This window comes from Thermobia domestica, chromosome 3 (assembly GCF_964235325.1).
Source record: "Thermobia domestica chromosome 3, izTheDome1.hap1.1, whole genome shotgun sequence".
NCBI classification, from domain to species: domain Eukaryota; kingdom Metazoa; phylum Arthropoda; class Insecta; order Zygentoma; family Lepismatidae; genus Thermobia; species Thermobia domestica.
In genome coordinates, this window is record NC_137456.1 from 106,236,542 (window position 1) to 106,258,160 (window position 21,619).

At 35.8% G+C, this 21,619-nt stretch overlaps 1 protein-coding gene across 1 annotated transcript in view; it reads left to right on the forward strand.

Annotated features, from left to right (window-relative positions):
- The first annotated feature begins 459 nt into the window (after nucleotides 1-459).
- LOC145680641 (uncharacterized) overlaps nucleotides 460-21,619 on the forward strand; it is a 29,744-nt gene continuing 8,584 nt past the window's right edge. Inside the window, exons 1-5 of the mRNA XM_081751340.1 lie at nucleotides 460-673; nucleotides 4,481-4,646; nucleotides 7,798-7,974; nucleotides 9,380-9,650; nucleotides 19,315-19,410. Of these exons, the coding sequence (XP_081607466.1) occupies nucleotides 654-673; nucleotides 4,481-4,646; nucleotides 7,798-7,974; nucleotides 9,380-9,650; nucleotides 19,315-19,410 (730 nt within the window). The 5' untranslated portion in view covers nucleotides 460-653. The remainder of the gene's footprint in view (nucleotides 674-4,480; nucleotides 4,647-7,797; nucleotides 7,975-9,379; nucleotides 9,651-19,314; nucleotides 19,411-21,619) is intronic.

The window sequence follows — 21,619 nt, forward strand, 5'->3', positions numbered from 1 at the left end:
ACAAATGCATTGCACAACCCATAAAGAGTACATTTTTTCGTGCAGTTTTAGTATCTGGACCCATAGTATAAGTAGTAATAGGTGTAGGAGTAGGGGTAGGGGTAGCAGTAGGAATAGGAACGTGTTAGAAGCCCCTCAGGGGTTCGTTAGGTTCTGGTCTAGACATAAAATGGGCAAACTAAGGATTTCCTCAAAATTTTCCGTACATTCGACAATCTGTGGATCCGTATAGTAAAACTGCACCTTTTTTTAATTATACTGGAACATGTTTTTAATAGTTTGCACCAACTTAACTCAAAATTTGCGATTTAGTTTGTGATAATAAGCAATGCAGTTCTGATGACTTTTATCCTTCATTACGTTGCACTTTTGCAATCAAAATTTTGCTTAAGTTTGGTATGGAATGTGGACGATAACTTTTCAGCTTCACAACAATGACATTCGAGTAATAAATTTGCACCGAAATTTCTTTAAGTAGAGTAGAGTTTCTGTGGAGGTGCTGATAATTGAACAAATATAACTGAAGATGGCCTCGTTTTCAAAGTAGCTGTGTAAATAAATGAATTTTAAAATGACGTGTTTGCTGAGTTTCTAAACGGGAATAATAAATGGATTTTTATTGATAACTGTTTCTAGTTTATTGACAAATTAAAATGGATCAGGGGAATGACTTGTAAGTATAGTATAGAAGCGTAGACAATTCTGATTTTTAAACACATTTCCTTGGTAATGTTTGAAATGAACTATAGTTTGTAATAGTTAAATATATTACTTTTAAGCGATTATGTTACATTTATATTAATCTATTAAAAGAATGGGTGCAGTTTTACTATACGGATCCACAAATTGTAAAAAGTACGAAAAAATTTGGGGAAGTCTAATTTGCGTATTTTATGTCGAGAACAGAACCCAACGAACTCTTGCGGGGCTTCTAACCCGTTCCTACTCCTACTACTGCCCCTACCCCTACTCTTACTCCTATTACTACTTATACTATGGATCCGTATCGTAAAACTGTACGAAATTATGTTTGTTCTTTGTTAATAAAAACGGAGTTCAGCATTACTTGAGCAGATTGTTCTACCAAATTTTGACCATTTCTTACATTTTCAGGTTAGGTTAGAGCTTCGTATTTCTTTTAGCATAGCATGCACAAAATGGGGAGCTCCATTACTACTTGCAGATTGACTTCAGGAGGGCTCAGTATAAATACAGTGGGCGTATTGCATATAAATGCCACACTCAGTCAGGCCAGGATCGTAGCAGAGGGGCTGAGCGGTAATGAGGATGTGCTTCCGTAGGGAGCAGGCGCGTCAGCAACGGAGACAGTGGAAGAGCACACTTACACATATATTACTTTCACTATCACTCAAAATCATTTCAAGATTCTGTACACTGAAGTAATTACTTATATTCACGAAAAATTCTCACATCGTATTTTACCTATAAATTTTCTATTTGGTAGAACCGTCCGCGCGAGTAAATCTACGGGTTGTGCCGCAGAACAGGTTCAGGAATGTCGAACATGGTCGAAATTAATCTAACACAACTTAACCTGAGAAGCTGAATAAACCCTGACAATAACACTACCTATTCTGACGTGTTACGTCAATCAACTCCGTTCATAAGTCAAAGGAAGGGGAAGGGAGTCCTCCCTTCTACTGGTATTCCTTGCCCGTTCAGTCTGCTCGGAGACTTTAGAGAACTAGCACGAACTAGTTCTGACCAAAATGCAACATTATGTGGAATAATTTGGGTAACACGTCTTGAAATCGTGAGGTGTACCTGAAGCGATATTTCGTAACATGTTCTTTTCAGGGTTAACGTAACCTAAACCTTAAAATGCTGGAGCAACTCTGTGGCGCAGAGGCCATATAAATACACGTATATACTGCTATTCTGTTACAGAAGGGGCCCAGACATTGATTGTTAAAGTTTTTTACGATTTTGTAGTATCCCACTTTAGATCCTGTTCAAATTCTCTTTTAAACTATAAGAGCAAGATTGTAATAAAGGTAACAATAATCATAGTTAAGGTATTAACGCTTGAAATCATGAGTTATGACTTTCTTCAGGAAATAAACAACTAATGTCCTTTAAATCGTTTCTTATGAGAGGAATTGTATTCATTGATGTGAATTCACTGTAGGAGGGTTTAACCAGGTCAATGTTTAGCAGAAGGGGTCCAAAAGTATGTAAAAAATACAAAATTTACAGGAGAAATGGAAAATGCAACTACTTAGATCTAACATAATATAACCTTAACTAACCTGAACTAACCTAATATTAATAGATATTAGCGAAATTCGATCAATTTTTTGCAAGTCATGCTGGGCCGCTATACTAGCAAACTAATCAAAACTAACCTAATGTGAACAGAAACAACCGAAATTGTAACATGTTTTCAGAAAAAGTAGGTGAACCCGTTCTTCTAAACATTGTCTGTTTAACCGTTATGTAAGCTATGACAATGTCGTAAAACCGAGTACAGAAAGCATGAAACAATTGGTGTTTAGTGTCCAATAAATGCACAAATGCTATCTTGAACTGAGTGAGGACAGAACGAAGCTGATGATTCCGTGCCGGAGAGTATCCACAGCAAGCAGGTGCGTGAGCGACGTGGGTATATGCATAAGCGAGGATAAGAAAATCAGGTTAATAATGGTGACAATGTAGGTTTTATGCTTCATATTTACCGGTAGCATACATATCTCACAATGCGTAAAGCATACGAGAGCATACAGTTTCACTCCACGTGTATGTGTGTGGGCATGTTGTACTTTATTTTATGGTAACTGCTGGTCGGATCTGAACCAAATTTGTCGGGTAGCCCATAGCTAAATGAAAATCTTTTAAGTTTTACACCCCATGATTATGCCGGCTAGGATAAAGGAGACGGTGATGATTAGAAATGAATGAAATGGTGGAATAAAGAAAGTGGGAGGGAACGGGAGAACCACGACAAAAATCACGTACACGGTGTTTGTCCACCACAAAGTTCACGTGGCGCAAGCTGGATTGAGCCAAGGATCCCATGCACCATAGGTGGACGCTCTACCACTGATCCCGGCGGAAGCTCATGTGGTTCGGATTCCACGTTAATCAGTAGGTCCATGTCTCATATAGCCTCGCTGCTGAAAGGGACGCTAAGCTAAAATCAACTCAACGCTCTACCACTGAGCCACCACGGCTTCCTCATAGCCAAATAAATAAATAAAAATACTATGATTTACTGACTGGGATCGTCAGAAAGGCTCTGATAGGCTGGACTCGCCTTGTATATGGTACTTTATTTCTCGGTAACTATTGCCTGGATCTGAACCAAATTTGGTGGGCAAAGCCTATTGCCAAATAAATATAAATTTATATATTTGGTAGCCGGGTCCGGCTAGGGACAGATTCGGTTGGGCTTGACTCTCATTTTATATTGTGTTTTCTCGGAAACTACTGGCTGGAACTCAACGAAGTATGGTGGACAAGCAGCCCATCATCTAGGAAATAAAGGTCGCTCTATTTGGTGGCCAGGCTTAACCAGGGATAGACTTGTCTCGACAACAGAGGATGAATTCCACAGCTTTGCACGCCGGAAGCTTCTGAGTTCAGTTCACTTCGGTTTGGTTACTAGAAACTATGTTTGCACACGTTTAAAATACACTGACAAAGTTTATTATTTGATAAATCATGTAAAATTGTGTGATTGATGATTTATATGTAAAACTGAATTTAAATTAATTGGCAGAAAGCCCCAGTATTTCTGCCGGAGGTGCGTGCGTGAAATCATCCACCAGCAAAACCAAAGCAAAGACGATCAGTGACATTGACTCCAGTATTGACATTCAATATAACGACTTGAGTGACAGCGTTAGTGAGAATGATGCTGAATGGTCAGTTTGTGGGGAAAAACATTCTAAAGATAGATATGGGAAAACATGGATCCACTGCTCGCAATGGTTTGCATGATTTCATGAAATATACTGTGGTGCTTAGAGCTCTGCTACATTTATTTGTGGCTTCTTGTTGAATGGCTAAATTTTCAAAAGCAAAAACTTTCATGTTGTGCCCTTCATTTCCTATACTTTTTCTTTTTATTATTTGTTTTGCATTTACTTAGGATTCTATTGCTCCAACCAGTATCAGAGTCTGTTTGTGCTTTTTTTCTTTACTGAAGGAACTTCCGTTTTACGTGAAACTCAGTTACTATCTTCTGCACCCACGACTACGCCGCTGAACATGGTCTAATCAGTGTCCTCACTTTCTAATTCGTAATCAACTGAGTCTGAGTCATTCATCAGTTTTGTAATTTCATTGTCGCTCAAAATTTGTCCTTGAATAGATTAGTGTGTGTGTGCGTCTCTCTCTCTCTCTCTCTCTCTCTCTCTCTTCCTTTCTTTTTCAAGTGTATGCTTGTACGAAACGCTGCATAAAAAGTATGTGCTTCTGTAAAATTATTTGCTTTCACGAAATTATTTTCGTTTATTAGGAGTTTTCAAAATGAAGACAGTCTTTCATCAGACGTTCCCAACTGCAATCCGACTCTTCCCAGTGGTATGGAGAAGGACGAAGTTACGAAAATGAAAGGAGACGCAATTGGGGATACATTATATAGTGAAAGATGGGTGCTGAAAACTCTGATGAGATTCACAGAGGTAAGAGAATACTTAAATATACATAAACAAGGTAGTTTAATTTTCATTAAATTCGTGACTTGAACAGAAAACAGTATTTAAGTAAGCACTGTGTAATTTGGTAATTTAAATTGGAGTATTTCATATAAGAACAGAAGACAGCAGGGTAGTCGCTACATTATTTGATAGGCTGCATATTCGATACTACGTAAAGTTGTACTTACAAAAATATACAGATTACAGTTTAACCATAAACCCATCGACTAAAGGTTATTCGCTCTCCGGTTGAACTTGCATTTTATCAAATCTTGTAGTAATTTTCAGAATAGGTTGCAAACAAGCAAAATTGAAGTTATATCTTTGGATATACGATTTCATACAGTGTGCAATACCTACCGATTTTTTTTTTCTAAATATATCAGGAAAGCTATTAACAGTGATACCAACCAACATTAGTTTTCTGAAAGGATCCGTGCTGAGGATGACAGAAGCCTTTTGCCGAAACCTTCACGGTTCAGTTGTAATCTGGGTGTTCTTTTTGATAGACCTATGTAACCTGTGCCACTTTAAATAGTAATGTAGTATGTACTGCCAAATATTTTGATTCATTACAACCATCATTTATCTTTCAGGGTACATTAGATATTAAGATATTGTGATATAGTATGTTTTATTTACTTTGTTTACGATGAAAAACTTACTATTTAAATGAAAGAGAGACAGTTAATCAGCTAGGGTGCTCATCTGTAATGCAAAGGGCCACTGATTCTATTCGAAGTCATACGAACGTGGGACAGACATCATTAGTGTTTCTTTTAATTAAATTTTGTAAATTTAAGTTTCAACCAAGTTAAGTGTGCTTTTTATTTGATAACATTTCAAGTCAAAATTAAAGTAAACCAGACTAGGTATGATTGACTACATTACATACAGTATGGGCCTCTTCCAGTAAAGAACTTAATATATCGAAATAGGAATATGTCGAAACTAAGTCTATCTAGACGCAAACAAACGGTGTTTAAAATTCAGAATTTTAAAAATTTATCTAAGGCTTTTCCATAGTTTTACTGGGTCTGGGCATTCGTTTATCAAAAGATACCCAAACCAGGCCTAAACAAATGTCACAAACGCTAAAAAGACAAAAAACTAACTATAGGCTTACTTTCTCAGTAATAATGAATGGGTTAGCGAGCGTGCAACGAGCACAACCCACTTATTACTTTTAATGGCCAGACTAGGCCTAAGCAAACAAATTGTGTAAGCATTTTTTTAAAACTGAAACATGGAAACGAAACTTGAAATTCCAAACTTTTATAAATGTAGAAGACGGATTCCCCGAGTGCCCACGTTCATAATTGACCTGGACATTTGTCAAAAGGCGGCCAAACTAGGCCTAAACCAAAGCCAGAAAAACGGAAGTACTTAGCTATTTTTTAAAAAATTAATAGGCCTATTACTTTTCAAAATATTAATAAGATGAACATTCATTGCACTTTTTTACATTCAAGCGATATTACGAACGAATATAATTATGTGTTTATTGATAAATTAGTTAATATTGCAATTCAGATATCGAGTTATGTCCTTGAACTATATATCAATAACATTTACTTACCTGCCCAGTTGTGGCGTCTGTGTGAACACGAGCTTTACGCCTTTCCGCCTTTCTTTTACATCGCCAAAAATTTTTTGTTCCATCCGCGCTGCCTTTGTCGAAAACATTCTGAAACTCGTTGTCTACTAATTTAAACCGTTCCCTTTTTGATAACATTTCCATACTTCACATTGATATCAGACTGAGGAAATCGCACTTCATAAGCACACTGATTGGACAAGAACTAAAATCCTGCACAAGCCGACTCAAATATATAGGAGTCCTCATTAAAATGATCGATAATTAAACAAAACAATTGAAGTGTTTTGATTGGCTGTTTATCATGAACAACGTGTTCTGATTGGTCCTAGAGAGACAAAGCTTTCTTTGCTTTCCCGTTTATCACAACTTTTAGTAAGACGGGATGGTGCAGCAAATGAAAATTTTAAAAGATAAAACTACATAATTTTTATTTAAATATTTTTTATTTAATTTAGATGAATAAATAAGATAGATAAATGAGGTGAGATAAAGATAGAAGTGTAGGAAATGTATATATATATATATATATATATCTTGATTCGCGTTTAGTTTTCAGTGCCTAGCTTACTTTATGTGTCATAAATTGTGATCTTTACTATGTACCTCGCGCCCAAATAGCAGCCCCCCAAACGCCCTGTCCCGGTCAGACGTCCCATTCCCACTCCTGTATTTCACTAATTAGTCCCTACCGTTCAGTTAGTCTCCGGTAGTACGGGACATACCCACGTTCATTACTCTAAAGATATTTTAATTTCTACGTCGATCTCGCTGGCGTCTGCGTCTCATAACAGAATTGTTTATTGAGCATATGGAACGTATTATAATAATAATAATTAACACCTCACCTGAATAATGTTACAAATATTATTTAACTGAGTTATTAATTATTCACATAACGTGACTATTTACAAATAAATTAAATTCCTGAGCTTTGCAAATATCTCCCAAGTTTTTGACTACCAGGTCTAGCGTCTTACTCACGACAAGAAACAAAAGTAGTGCAGTAGAAGGAACTTACCTGCATCATGAAATGCTCACCAAAAACCTAGAAATGATCCGCAATTTTGTTAATTGTATATTTCGTCATGTTGTATTTCAATGTGCTACCTAATGATTACTCTTTCGTTGTTTTCCATGAATCAGACATTTACAGCTGTTCGAAAATTCGAGATATTTGTACAACAAAGAAATAGAGTTCAATAATAAGATCGTAGTAACATTTTTGTGCGGAAAAATTCTTAGCTTTACCGTCGAAATTATTAGTAATAATTATTATTATAAGATGTTCGAAGAAAGCAGTATTTGAGAATAGTAAATTCTGTAAATTAATTTTGATGTCGAAACCGGGACCACATAAGTCAGTAATCGTAGTTTAGATTTTCATCTGTTAAATATTAAGTATAACATCTGCGAAACAGATGATCTTAAGTTTAATATCAACTATCTTAAGTTTTGTGTAATGTTTTACCATTGATTTTCTTGTTTCATGTAGTAGTACGTCCGTATATCGTATGTTGAATTGTTTCATATTTTCAGGAATATCCAAAATATTGCCAGGAAGAAGTTATAGAGCTAGAAGATGAGCTTGAAGCTGACTTGTGTCTGTTGTGGGATATGACCATTGAACCAGATGTAGATAAATTATTGATGGATCATAATATTCTAGATCTAATAACAGAAGTTATTACTGAAAGTTCGTCTCCGCGATTAACAGTAAGTTTGACTTATAGGAAGACATGCTCTTAGTTTATGGTATATAGATTCTGTTGTTTCGTTTTTATGACGTGAGGAATATAAGATAAAATTATGAGATAGAGATCAATTTGTACATATATTCTTTTGTATGTTTCTTGTAGTACAGGTATATTCCAGTAAGAACGTTCTTACCTTGTGTCTCAAATTTTATTGATCCACCCTTTAGACGGTTTCAGTATTGTAATGTTCCACGTGCTTGTGTTTACAAACACCCAGCTTGTACTCGTACTTATAAACAACAACCATGTGCATCTTACTATGGAGTACGGAGACAACAGCGACACCACCAGTCACATGACGAGAGGGAACAGCAGCGCCACCGCCGCACCTGGAGCTCATATATAACCGAGATGATTTGAATGGTACCAGTCTAGATTGATCACCCCTCCTTTAGCTTGCTCTGGAGCTTTAGGAGATACCTAACCCAAAGCCCCTAGTTTGCTTCGGAACTCTGTGACTCTTAACCCCCTTCTCTGCTTCCTTCGGAGCATTGATGATTCCTAATCCACTCCACCTAGCTTGCTCGGAGCTTTGTGGAGATCCTGGCCTAGGCTGCTCGTACCATAGGTCACTTCTTTCTGTTTTATATTAGAGAATTTACATTATTGTAGTATTTCTGTAAAATACTGTTCATAGAGGATTTTATAATAAAAATCGGTAGTGGGAAACGATTGCGGACTGTAATTTGCTATATTTATGCTCTTCCTACTCCTTCACAAGCAGAACTACTCAGCCACTTTCTTCAGTAACTTTTTACAGTTGCTAAACTAGACTCATTGTTAGACTCCTCCTTTCCTGTCGGACTATTTTCCTGTATTTAGAGAAAGTAGTAAAACCGTATTCTTCAGAAACTATAGAAAATTTACGAGGAATACAAACAAGCAAACCATTTTTTTTTTAAATGGGAACTTGTGTGTTGTACTGTCAATAAAAATTATCACTAGTCATTAGTTCCTAATCATCGTTGTGTATATGATCTTTATTAACAATGTAACACAGGAGTTTCCATGAAAGAAAAATATTTTTTCTTCAGTTCCCGATTTTTTTTTTTTTTTTTTTTTTTTTTTTTTAAGGATAGGCACCACAGAAAAGAAGAAGCCTATCTAACATATTAAATACAATACACTATTAGTATTTATTTATTATTTATATTTATATTTAATTGTAATTTATTTTAATTTTAAACTATATAATGCGTCCAGTTTAACAGTTTTAAGATGTTATTAAAGAAAGTGACAAAGTGCACTGGAACTAAGGAATCACTAAAATTCTAGACGCAAGGTAAGACTGTTCTTATTTAAGTTATGTACCCAACAGCGTCTATCAACAAATGTTATTTCCTTTTTACCCGTTTACTTTCTAGGAGATTATGGTGGGAATGTTAGGAAATTTGTCGTGTCAGAAATCCATTCGAGAGGAGATCGTAAAGAAAGAAAATTTAGTGAAGTTGTTAGTAGAATTGCTGAAAATTCCTGATAGCCCATCTCTTATCCAGTTGGTTCGATTACTCCATACATGTGTGTGGGATCTGAGACATGACGAGCAGTGGAAGTCGTCTTTGTGGATTTCAACTTTAATAGATAATGTTCAGTTTCAGCAAAATATCATCTTTATTTTGAGTAGTTCCACAAACGGTAAGTATGTTATTTTTCAATAACAATAAAGCATTTCATTTATATTCTAATACTGTATTATCCATCACATTTTTAATATTACGCTGCATTAGTGTGCAATACTGCCAGATATAAAATCATGCCATATTCAGAATACTCTCATCTTCTGTGACAAGAAAGTTTTGAAACCATTGGGAGTATTGTACATGATTCGTAGTCTCTTGCTCCTAATTCATGAACAACGAACTGTTTTTGTGTATACGTGCGTAGTTGCTTCTAGAGAATCCGATGCATTGTAAAATTTGGCTTGCGAGTCTGTTATGACAGATGTCTGAGTCTTCGTTCATGTCCATTCATGTCAAATGTACCAGAGAAAAAATAATTGGTTGCTTGGCCGTTTTATAATCTAGTTATCTTGGGTTTTTGGATTTCTACATGATTTTTACACACGGTAGAGTCCATAAATAATAACTGGATTATTCGCACCGAAAATCGCACCATTTACCATATTGAAACATGTCTCGTAAACACAATGGTATGATAAGAAACATTGGATTCCATTCCATATGTCCACGGTGTCCATATTTCCAATATGGCGTGTAGCAATTAATGAGAAAATCAGATTGTACACGAATTACAATATCTCAAAAATGAAAACGGGTACAGATATGAGATAAATACCAGTGAAAGGGTTATGAAGTGGCTTTTTATGTAGTGCTAAAAGCTTTTTACCAGTTCAATGTAAAATGCCTTAAATAATCCCACAAAATCATAAGTGAGCATCAATCATTTTTAAGCTCCGAGAATTCTGGGAAAGAGTTGCTCCAAAAATGTTCTATATTTACTTTGTATTTGTCTTCACACAATATACAGCCAGACGAAATACGAGATCGTAGAAATTAATGGTAATGATGTTATAAGACATCAAATATGGTCACAAACGGGACTTTGTCAATGTTTGAACTTGAATATCTCTGGTGTGGGAAGTGCGAAAATTCTAAAACTTACTCTAAATAACCTTTATTTGCTTCATAATGCTCGTAATGACTAGAATAGTAAAATTCCATGTTACTAACAAAGTATAAATAAAAAACAAATACTAACAAGCACGTGTGCTTAATCTAATAACTTGCATCTTACTGCAAGTCTGAACATGACTTCCTCTGCACGCAGTATCAGGCAAGTTTGAACACGTCTACCGCTTAAACTACCTCGTAACAAGACCTCAGTTGAGTTCTGAGCTCAGTAATCATCAATCGTGTGTTGGATATTGGTGTGTTAGATGAAAATGAAGTGCTCTGCCGAACAGTGTGTTCAAAGAGGAGAAGACACAACCTGGAAATTGTTAAAAGTGTAAGTATCTCATGAAAATATAAACTTTGCTCTTATTCTAAAGTTGACGTAATGAAAGACTAAAACTTGAATTCCTCCTGGAACATGGAAATTTTTTGGTATCAATGTGAAGGAAGATCCTTGAGAAATGTCCAGCGAACTGTAGGTTTATGCGCAACCTTTCTTGTCTCATACCAAGAGAAATTCATGCAATTCGAAATTTGTGTGAAAGTAGTAACTGTTTGAGAAAAATCGCATTCCGCCAGAAGAAGCAAAACATCAGTACAGTAAAATGTGTTCTGTATTACAGAATATATGGATGGATAAGTTTGACAGTATCAACCCTAAATCAGATCGACTGAACACTTAAAAAAAAAAAAAAAACAACAATTTATTCGGAAATAATAAGTTCGAAGAATTGTGGAAGGTAATGAAAATTTTGCTTATTCTTTCTCATGGAAATGCGAGTGTTGAAAGTGTTTTTTCTATTAATAAGGAGATCATGGTAGAAAACCTTCGTGAAGATTCAATAGTAACATTGAGTTATAGTGTGTGATTCTGTAAAATATTCTGGAGGAACTTGTGCGGTGGAAATAAATAGAAAAATGCTTCAATCTGTTGTTACTTCATGAGTTATAAGGAAGCCATGAAGAAAAAAGCTTGCCAAAGAAAATGCAATTAAGTCGAAAAAAGGTAAGCGTAAACGCATCGCTGATCAAATTACTATATTAGAGAGAGAAAGCAAAGTTATATATATATATATATATATATATATATATATATAAAAGAAAGCACCGATCTGGAAACAGAAGCTATCAACGTGGAAATTGCCTTGAGACGATCTCTTCCGTAACACAATGAAAACTTGTCACAACTGTTTGTTAGTTACAGTATGTTGAATGCTAGATTCTGTTTATTGTCATCAAAATACATCATGTAACTTTCTGTTATTATTTTTTTTTCTTATATCAAGAATATTTAAAAAATACACACAAACGCTGAGGATGCATGTTGATGGGCCTTTGTGTGTGTATATATATATTATTTAAATATCCTTGATATAAGAAAAAATTTATATATATATATATATATATATAAATCGGGTGTTCTAAAAATTGCGCCCACGGACCATAGAGCACTATTCTACGAGTCATAATAAATCGTATATATATATATATATATATATTTGTATACCTTTCGGGTACTTGTCTGGAGACACGAATTGCACTATGTAGCAACGTCACAAGTAAAGAACCGTAGAGTAGATTTACTAATTTATCAAATAGCTGCATCAATTCTTTCCAGAAGGCAGCTCAAGTCGGTATAGATTGAGACTATCATCACTTACTAGTGTAGCAATGGATTTAACTGCTTGATGTATTTGTAGAGTGATGCTAATGGTTCCAAGTTAATCTGCAACGTTGTTACATTGTCAAATCTTGATTCCTCATAGCGACTGAAGAAGCCCCGGAGGGCAAACCATCATATAACATTTCCGCTTTATTTTGATCTCTAGAATAGTGCTCTGTGGTCAGTGGGCGCCCTTTTTAGAACACCCGATATGTGTATATATATATATATATATATATATATATATATATACAGGGTTTCTGGTAATTCGATGCATTACTTGCAAGGAGATATTCTACACATATTTTGAAATATTTTCACCTACATGAACCGGGGTTCGCAAATCAATAGTTTGAGTAATTTGCTTATGTATGATTTCTTTGAAGACAGGTACACTCATGTCCAAAATGATTGACGCGTATCTACAACTGTCTTCTTGTAAGAATATAATTTGATAATTATTTTGTAGGTTACTTTTAATACTGACACTATGTGTATAATCGCGAAATGTATATTTGTGGTAAATTTGATAGAAAAAGAATCATAAATACGAAAATTAGAATGAGTAAAACAAAATCTTGCCAAATGGAGAAGAAAGTTTTATTTTCGTTTTATTCTTATTTACTGCTCTTTTGGTACGAAATTTGCCACATACATGTCTTTACCGACTATACACATACTAACATTATAAGAAATACCGGGCGAATTCGTTATCAAATTATATTCGTAGAACAACATATTTATAGACATGCAACAATAATTTTGGACATGAGTGTACACGAGAAAGTTTTACCCTAACCCACTTCCACATATGGTAGAGCGATGAAATTTTATTTGTGTAATCCTACATACCTATATAGGTCATCTGGTAATGTACAGCTCGTAATTCTGCACCGTTGCTGTATTATAGGTCCGAACGCCAAGTAAGGTGCAGTGGTCCAAAATCCATTACCGCACCTCAGTAATCAGCTTGGCAACATCACAGAAGCACTTGCCCCTAGGAAATGACTGCGTGGTTGGGAAGAGATGGAATGAAGATAGTGTGCGGCCGAGAGAAAACACGAACTATGACGGATTTCATACCCGGAGTCGTGCATCTGTCTGGCCATCATTCGAGGAGTGAAGGGGTGCGTTGTTTTACAGGGGGCACACACCTTTTGTCAGCATGCCACGCTCTGGAATTTTACAGAATCCCTTAACACACGCAGCAGTGAGGCATAGTATATCCTTCTAATTGTGGTACCCTTTGCCTGGAAAGCAAGTAGTAATATTCATGTTGATCCCAAATAAACGTGATGCTCACTTTATTCGCTCAGAGTTGGACACATACTTCCATTGGGGTGGTACGTCGGCACGATGTCATAGATTTCGATTGCTATTTATTTATTTATGTAAGAGAATGACTCAAAGAGTGGTTCGGACCTCAAACTCCAGGGTCGCATCGGTCTTTTGGGTGGATCTAGGATTTGGGAAGGAACTGGCCCTGGCCTTGTAGAAGGTAACATCCCTGTTCGCCTAATGTGAGTAAAGAAAACTAGGGAAAATCTCGTCAAACCAATGAAAGCATGCCGACGTACCACCACCAAAGGAAGTCCGTGTTCAGCTCTGAGCGACTAAAGTAATGGTCACGTTTGATTAGGATCAACATGGGGTTTTACTACTTGCTTTCCAGGCAAAGGGACCACAATTACCAGGATATACTATGCCTCACTGCTGCGTGCGTTGAGGTATTCTGTGAAATTCCAGAGCGTGGCATGCTGACAAAAAGTGTGTGCCCCCTGGAAAACAACGCACCCGTTCACTCCTCGAATGATGGCCAGACAGATGCACGACCCTGGGTATGAAACCTGTCATAGTTCGCGTTTTCTCTCGGCCGCACTATCTTCATTCCACCTCTTTCCAACCATGGAGCCATTTCCTAGGGGCAAGTGCTTCTGTGATGTTGCCAAGCTGATTTCTGAGGTACAGTAATGGATTTTAGACCAGTACACCTTACTTCACGTTCGGACCTATAACACAGCAACAGTACAGAGTTACGAGCTGTACATTACGAGATGACCTACATAGATATGCAGGATTACACATGTAAAATTTCATCGCTCTACGATATGTGGAAGTGGGTCAGGGTAAAACTTTCTCGCGCACCTGTCGTTAACCTGCAAATTTCGAAGAAATCATACATATGCAAATTACTCAGAAACTATTGATTTGCGACCCCGGGTGCATGTAGATGAAATGTTTCAAAACACTTGTAGAATATCCCCTTGCAAGAAATGCATCGAATTACCAGTCACCTTGTATATATAACTAACAAAAATTTCCTAATCTTAGAAGCTAAATATACACTAGAAACTCAAGAAATTCAATCTGTAAAATGTGGTGGATAGACCTGGAATATCTGGAAAAGTCAGGAAAAATGAAAGTAGGAAATCCTTGGTAACCCTATATAAAAATAGGTATGCAATTATTTTGGAATAACACACACAAATCTAATTAGTGAACTGGAAAGGAGGGGGTTGCTACTCGAGTCATTATGTTCCGGTTGCCAAGGAAATAATCCGCCAAATTAAGTTACTAGCTACACGAACATATATATGTTTTTGATTACTCGACTAGCTGAACCTGCGCTCTCTACACAGCGCATCATTCGCATATGAGCATAAACCTCCTTCTCATTCCTCACAACATATGTACATGTCCCTCTACAGCAGTGTTGGGTAAGTTACTTGTAAAAATGTAACGCGTTTCAAGTTACTTTACTTTCTCTTAAAATGTAACTCGTTAGTAACGCGTTACTTGCCCCCAAAAAGTAACTGTTACTTTACTTCGAAAGTAACGCGTTACTTTTAGGTCCGAAAACTTTAAATATGTGAAAAAAAAATTACTTCAATGTTCCATACTACTATTACTACCGCTGCTATTATTATTATTATTATTATTATTATTATTATTATTATTATTATTATTATTATTATTATTATTATTATTATTATTATTATTATTGCTGCACGTTCTGAATCGCTTTATGTAAATGCAAGGACAAATTTTTACTTGATTATGAACATTTTCATATAATGCAACATTGATAAAATGCCATACTGCGTTACTCGTAGAGATGGGCACGAGCGAGTTTTCTTTGAAACTCGATTCGACTAGAAACAGACATCTTTGAACTCGACCCGAGAACTCGGCTCGAAAAATTTTCTCCAACTCGAATTGGGGTCGAGTTTCGAGTCGAGTCGAGCCAAATCCGTGTGTAGTTTCGAGTACATTCTTCAAGTATATTACATAGACAATATAATTATTATCAATGACACTACTACTACTACAACTTTTTTTATTATTATTATTATTATTATTATTATTATTATTATTATTATTATTATTATTATTATTATAACAACCCAGTATATAAACATGAAAGATAGGTGGTTTGTATTTGAATACTAAAAAACTAGTTGATTGCCAACCTCGGTAGTCGTGAGGTCTAGAAGTCAAGGGCATTGTTCACGAGCTTCTGAATTTGGGTTGAGGATCTAGGTTGAGTATTCGGGCTCGGGCCAAACACTGTTAAAAGTTATAGGGCACTGGCCAAATATCTTCAAAACTGCTCGGCCCGGGTTTAGAATTGTCAACGACTCGAGCAGCTCGGCTCACAGCTCATTCACTATCGACCCGAACCGAGAAGTGAGCCGAGCCAATAGCTCACCCAACCGAGTCGGCTAGAGCCCTAGGCTCAGTTGAGCCGAACCGAGCAGATGGCTCACCCCAAGCGAGCCGGCTCGAGCCATATTCTCAGTTGAGCCGAGCCCAGTTGAGCTTGTTATAAAATATCTCTTGTGGTCTCGCTATCGAGACGAGATGCGAGCAGTGTCCCCTCTCGTGAGCAACACTAAAAGTATTCCATATTAGTGTTTAGCTTACCTTTCTCACGGCTTTCGCTGTCCAGTGTAATCAGGCCATGATTTCAAGACGAGTTAAAACGAACGAGCCATTTATCAAACTCGACTGGACTCGAAACTCGACGCGAAAACCTGAATCGTCGAGTTCCGAGCCTTGAGAATATTACCTTTGAGTTGACTCGAAACTCGACTTGAATTCCAGTCGAGTCGAGTTTTAGTTTGACTCGTGCTCATCCCTATGCGTTAGAAAAAATGGTTGCTTATTATTATTCTGCTAAACTAATTATATAACAATAATAATGTTATGTAAAATTAAAAATACAGAATATAGAGAAACATTACACTACAAGTAATAAAAGGAGAACACATGAACTGGGGGTGAATCAAAACTTGCCAGTAACTCTAAAATCGATACATGCTTTTTAAAGCTAGTTTCAAACTCAATAATCAACGGGACTAGGATAAGCAAACTGATCTGAAAGAACTCCAATATTACATACCATCAGCAAACTATTCTAGTAATAAATTAGTCCTGCTCATCAGAACACAGTTTATTCATATTTACCCCTTACTGTATCGTTAATTATGGCACCCTAGTTGTTGATAAATATTTTCCGTCGGGGCACTTCAGACACTTTACTTTTAAATTCTGTCCACCATCATCCTCAGCTCTTAAGAAAAAAGTATTCTTTCAAATGTTCGAAAGGTAAAATATTTTCGTTCTCCAACTTTATAAAAACAACACCAATAAAAGTAAAATAGACTACCGGTATCATTGCACTCCTAGTTCACTCACTGAATGTATTGATTTGGAGCTGTCAAAATCTACGACAAAATCTTTCAGATGCTTGCAATCAGTACACGTGATTACCCTAAGGCTGTCCTCATCTTCCAAAAACGAAAGTAGCACTACGAACTTCTCTGTTTCTCTGTGTCGGTGACTGTCGGTCACTGACATATGTAGTTCATGCTCGATTGTTTCATTTTGAGAAATTCACTTACAGGAAAGAAACATTTGTTTCCGAAAAAAAAAATGCATATATTGTAGTTACTCATCCGAAATGTAACGCAAACTAGGTACGTTACTTAAAAATTTGTAACGCGTTACCGTTACAGTTACTTTGGAAAAATGTAACGCGTTACTAGGAAACGTTACTTAAAAAGTAACGCGTTACTTGCGTTACGTTACTTCCAAAGACTGCTCTACAGACACAAATGAAAGACGCCTTGATTTAAAAAAAAAATCGGCAAGGGGTATCATAAAGGGGAGATTTTTTCGATTATTTTTTCTCAATATCTCGCACCGTTTGCAAGATTTGAGCCTACTTCCGGTTGGAGTTTCTAATTCATGTATGACCAGTGTTTTCTTTCTTCTTGCATGCAGTATATAATAAGCAAATACATTACATATACAATTAATTATAATAATGTCAGTTATATATGGTGTTCTTTGGGCGAAACACTCAAAAATAAAGATTTATCTTAGACTGGAGAAATGGTTATCTTCCTTTTTCACTATTATTTGGCCATGGAACAAACGCCTGAGACATATACAACCCCAATATATAACATTGTGGTGTTGGAATGTATAACGCATAGAATATGATGCTTTAGGTTTTTTTTAAAATTTCAACGCTTCCAGTGTACCCTAAAAAATGTAATAAAGAAATAATGGCCATGTTTTTTTTAAAATATTCAATTAGAACTGGACAATCTACGCAAAATTTCCAATCGATTAATGAAAACGTCATCTTTCTAGAGCCTGTAGTTTCCGAGATCTCATTGTCGAAAGGATTGACCTTTTAAACTATGAAATATATAAACACTAGCTGAACCTGCGCTCTCTACACAGCGCATCATTCGCATATGAGCATAAATCTCCTTTTCATTCCTTACATCTGTACATGTCCCTTTACAGACACAAGTGAAAGACGTATTGATTAAAGAAAGCCAAGGGGTATCATAAAGGGGAGAATTTTTTCGATTATTTTTTCTCAATGTCTTGCACCGTTTGCAAGATTTGAGCCTGCTTCCGGTTGGAGTTTCTAATTCATGTCTGACCAGTGTTTTCTTTCTTTTTGCATGCAGTATGTAATAAGCAAATACATTACATACACAATTAATTATAATGTCAGTTATATATGGTGTTCATTGGGCAAAACACTCCCCCCCCCAAAAAAAAGTTCATCTTAGACTGGAGAAATGGTTATCCTTCCTTTTTCACTATTATTTGGCCATGGAACAAACGCCTGAGACATATACAACCCCTATATACAACAGTGTGGTGTTGGAATGTATAATGCTTAGGATGTGATGCTTTAGTTTTTTTTTTAATTTCAACACTTCCAATGTACCCGTAAAAATGTAATAAAGAAATAGTGCCCATGTTTTTTTAAATATTCAATTAGAACTGGACAATCTACATGAAATTTGCAATCGATCAGTGAAAACGTCATCTTTCTAGACGTTGTAGTTTCCGAGATCTCATTGTCGAAAGGATTACCCACAAACATATAAACGTAGTTTAAAAGAGCTCCAAAGATGGCAGCACAATTCATTTGCATTTATTTCGCAGAAGACTTATTAAAGGCAAAGGCCTTTGAACAATAATTTAAAAGGATAAACTTTGGGAAAAATATTTCTTTAAGTAATTTATTTAAAGTACATTCTTTTAAAAATATTTGTCTTTGTTATAAACGTGAAATCACAAATAACCGTAAATCAAAGGTTTGAAAGCTAAGGTTATAGGTTAGAGCTCGGTCGCTCTTAATTGGTACTGTAGCATTTTAATAGATAGATGATCGATTAAGCAGCTGTCTGCCTAAATATTAGAGGGAATCCATTATAACGGATATTTTGATTGAGGAAGCAATAACATGTAGTATGTACAAATATTTAATTATTCATATGCACTTTTATGCCAGGTGCGATCAAATTTTTTTGTGTTATTTCAGTACAATATACAACTTTCCTTTCAAAGTGTGTCAGAATGTGTCATATATACTAGAGTATATTGTTCAGTATGTTTTCTTTAAGTCTTCTTTAAAGTCATATTTCTTAAAAGTGTTAAATACTTAACTTATTCTCTCTTTTGTTTGCAGAGGATCTTATTTGTTTCACATTCGAATTTTTGGATACATTATTTTATATAAAATTCGAGGATGGAAGCTATTTTGGTAAACATGTTGCTAGTCCAGGTAAGAGTTTATTTTCTAAGAAGACAGAGAAATTATTAGGATCTTGTCTTAAGTCGTTATATTAATTAACAAGCATTACACTTTTATTGTGTGTCCTGGGAGCCCTAATTGGATGATTACTTTTCTGGTATAATTTCGGCATCTAATCCTGTTGCCATGGACTGCCACATAGTAATTCAAGAGTTTAGGCTTTATAGGTACTTTAACATGTTATTCAATCTCAAAGAAAGCACTAACATCAAGTCATTTTTTAAAAACTTAGTCACCTACACAATTATCTGCCTTATTTACCTGATCATCTGTATACTTTATGTCAAAACTTCGAGACACACGTAAATCAACAAACACATACACATAAATCAAGAGTCTTACAAGGTACATTCGCGAACTGTCCCCTCGGGATTCGTGTAAAATTGATTCAGATCCAAAGTTCTCCACGGCTCGATGTGTATTGTACGAATTTTAGCGGCCCATACCGGTAATTTGCATATTTATAAGCCTTCATATATCCGGAATTCAATCATACACTGCTATTAACGCTCGGACACAAAATTGCTTTTAGTTTCTTTAGATTTAACTAGACATGAATGCGGGCATATGCAAAACAAATTGGATCAAGTATTGCTTCTCTGACACTGTTACCCACCCCGGCCATCTTAGATCCGCCATATTGGATTAAACTTTCGTTTTTGCAAATAGGAATAAATGCAAGTGATACATCAAATTTATGTACAATTTTCTCAGAAATTCATCGCTGTAGTGAATTTTCAGGGTGTCTCGCGGTCACGAAAGTCATAGAAAAGTCACGAAATCAAAAAACGGTCATGAAAGTCAAGAAATTTAGTTTTTGGGTCATTATTTTTCTTTTATCTGTACAAATATAAGTATAGTCTGGAAAATTTTGTTCTATAACGTCAAAATTCACTAAAAATGTCTGTAATCGGCTTTAGACGCTACCAAATTGCAAGCTTCTATCGCATGCATGAAAATTCAGCCTAATTCGCATCCAAATTCACTCTTGAGCATGTTATGAAATTTTATGGTTTGAGAAAGAAAAAGTCACGAAATTTTATTTTGGAATTTTAGTAGACACCCTGATTTTACCGTAGCTTGTATCGTTTGCAAGGTATTGCATACTAAATGTCAGGCACTTCACGAATATTGAACCAAATAGAAAGCTTTTACGTGATTTATCGTTGACGGAATATTCTCTGAATGTATACACACAGACGTCAATACAAAAATGGTAGATCTTCACCCAAATCTGGTCGTATCTGGATTTACATTAGGCATTTTGACCGTAATACAATACTTTTTGTTATGGCATAACATGGAAGTAATAACAATTGCTAACAGAAATGTAATAAGATTATGACACCAATGTTGTGAAGAGTTTGTTTATTCCTACAGTATTTTTCAGTTAGAAATTGTTTTGATTTGTCATCAAAAACGTAATCGTAACTGATATTACTCTGCAATGTGTATTCGCGAAGTGCCTGGAGGGATTTAACATGGAATGCCTTCCAAACTGTACAAGCTATAGTAAAATTCATTACATCAGTGAATTTCCGAGAAAATTGTACATGAATTTGATGTATCACTTTCACTTATTCCCATTTGAAAAACCGAAAGTTGAATCCAATATGGCGGTGGGGGTGGGTAAAATGTGTCAAAGAAGCAGTATTTGATCCAATTTGTTTCGCATATGCCCACATTCATGTCCAGTTAAATCTAAAGAAACTAAAAGCAATTTTTTGTTCGAGTGTTACAATAGTGTATGATCGAATTCGAGATATACTGTATGAAGACCTATAAATATGCAAATTACAACTATGGGCCGCTAAAATTAGTACAATACATATTGGGCCGCGGAGAACTTTGGATTTGAATCAATTTTACACGAATCCCGAGGGGACACTTCGCGAATGTACCTTGTTAGACGCATTTTATGTGTAGCTGTTTTTTCCAGGTTTTGAGCTAGTGTGTGTGAAGGTGTTCATCAGTGGTTATAAAAAGCGGCTGTTGATATTAGTGTTTTCTTTAAACAGAACATGGAATGTATGCAGAAATTCTGCTTGCTTTAGTTACTGTTTGTCGGTCGATGGCAAAAGAATTGGTTGACAAAATTATGCCAGGAAAGTAATTATTCTAGGGAACATAAAAAAAAGTTTGTGGTTATTAGTGTTGACAGAAGTGTGCCAGGTTTTGT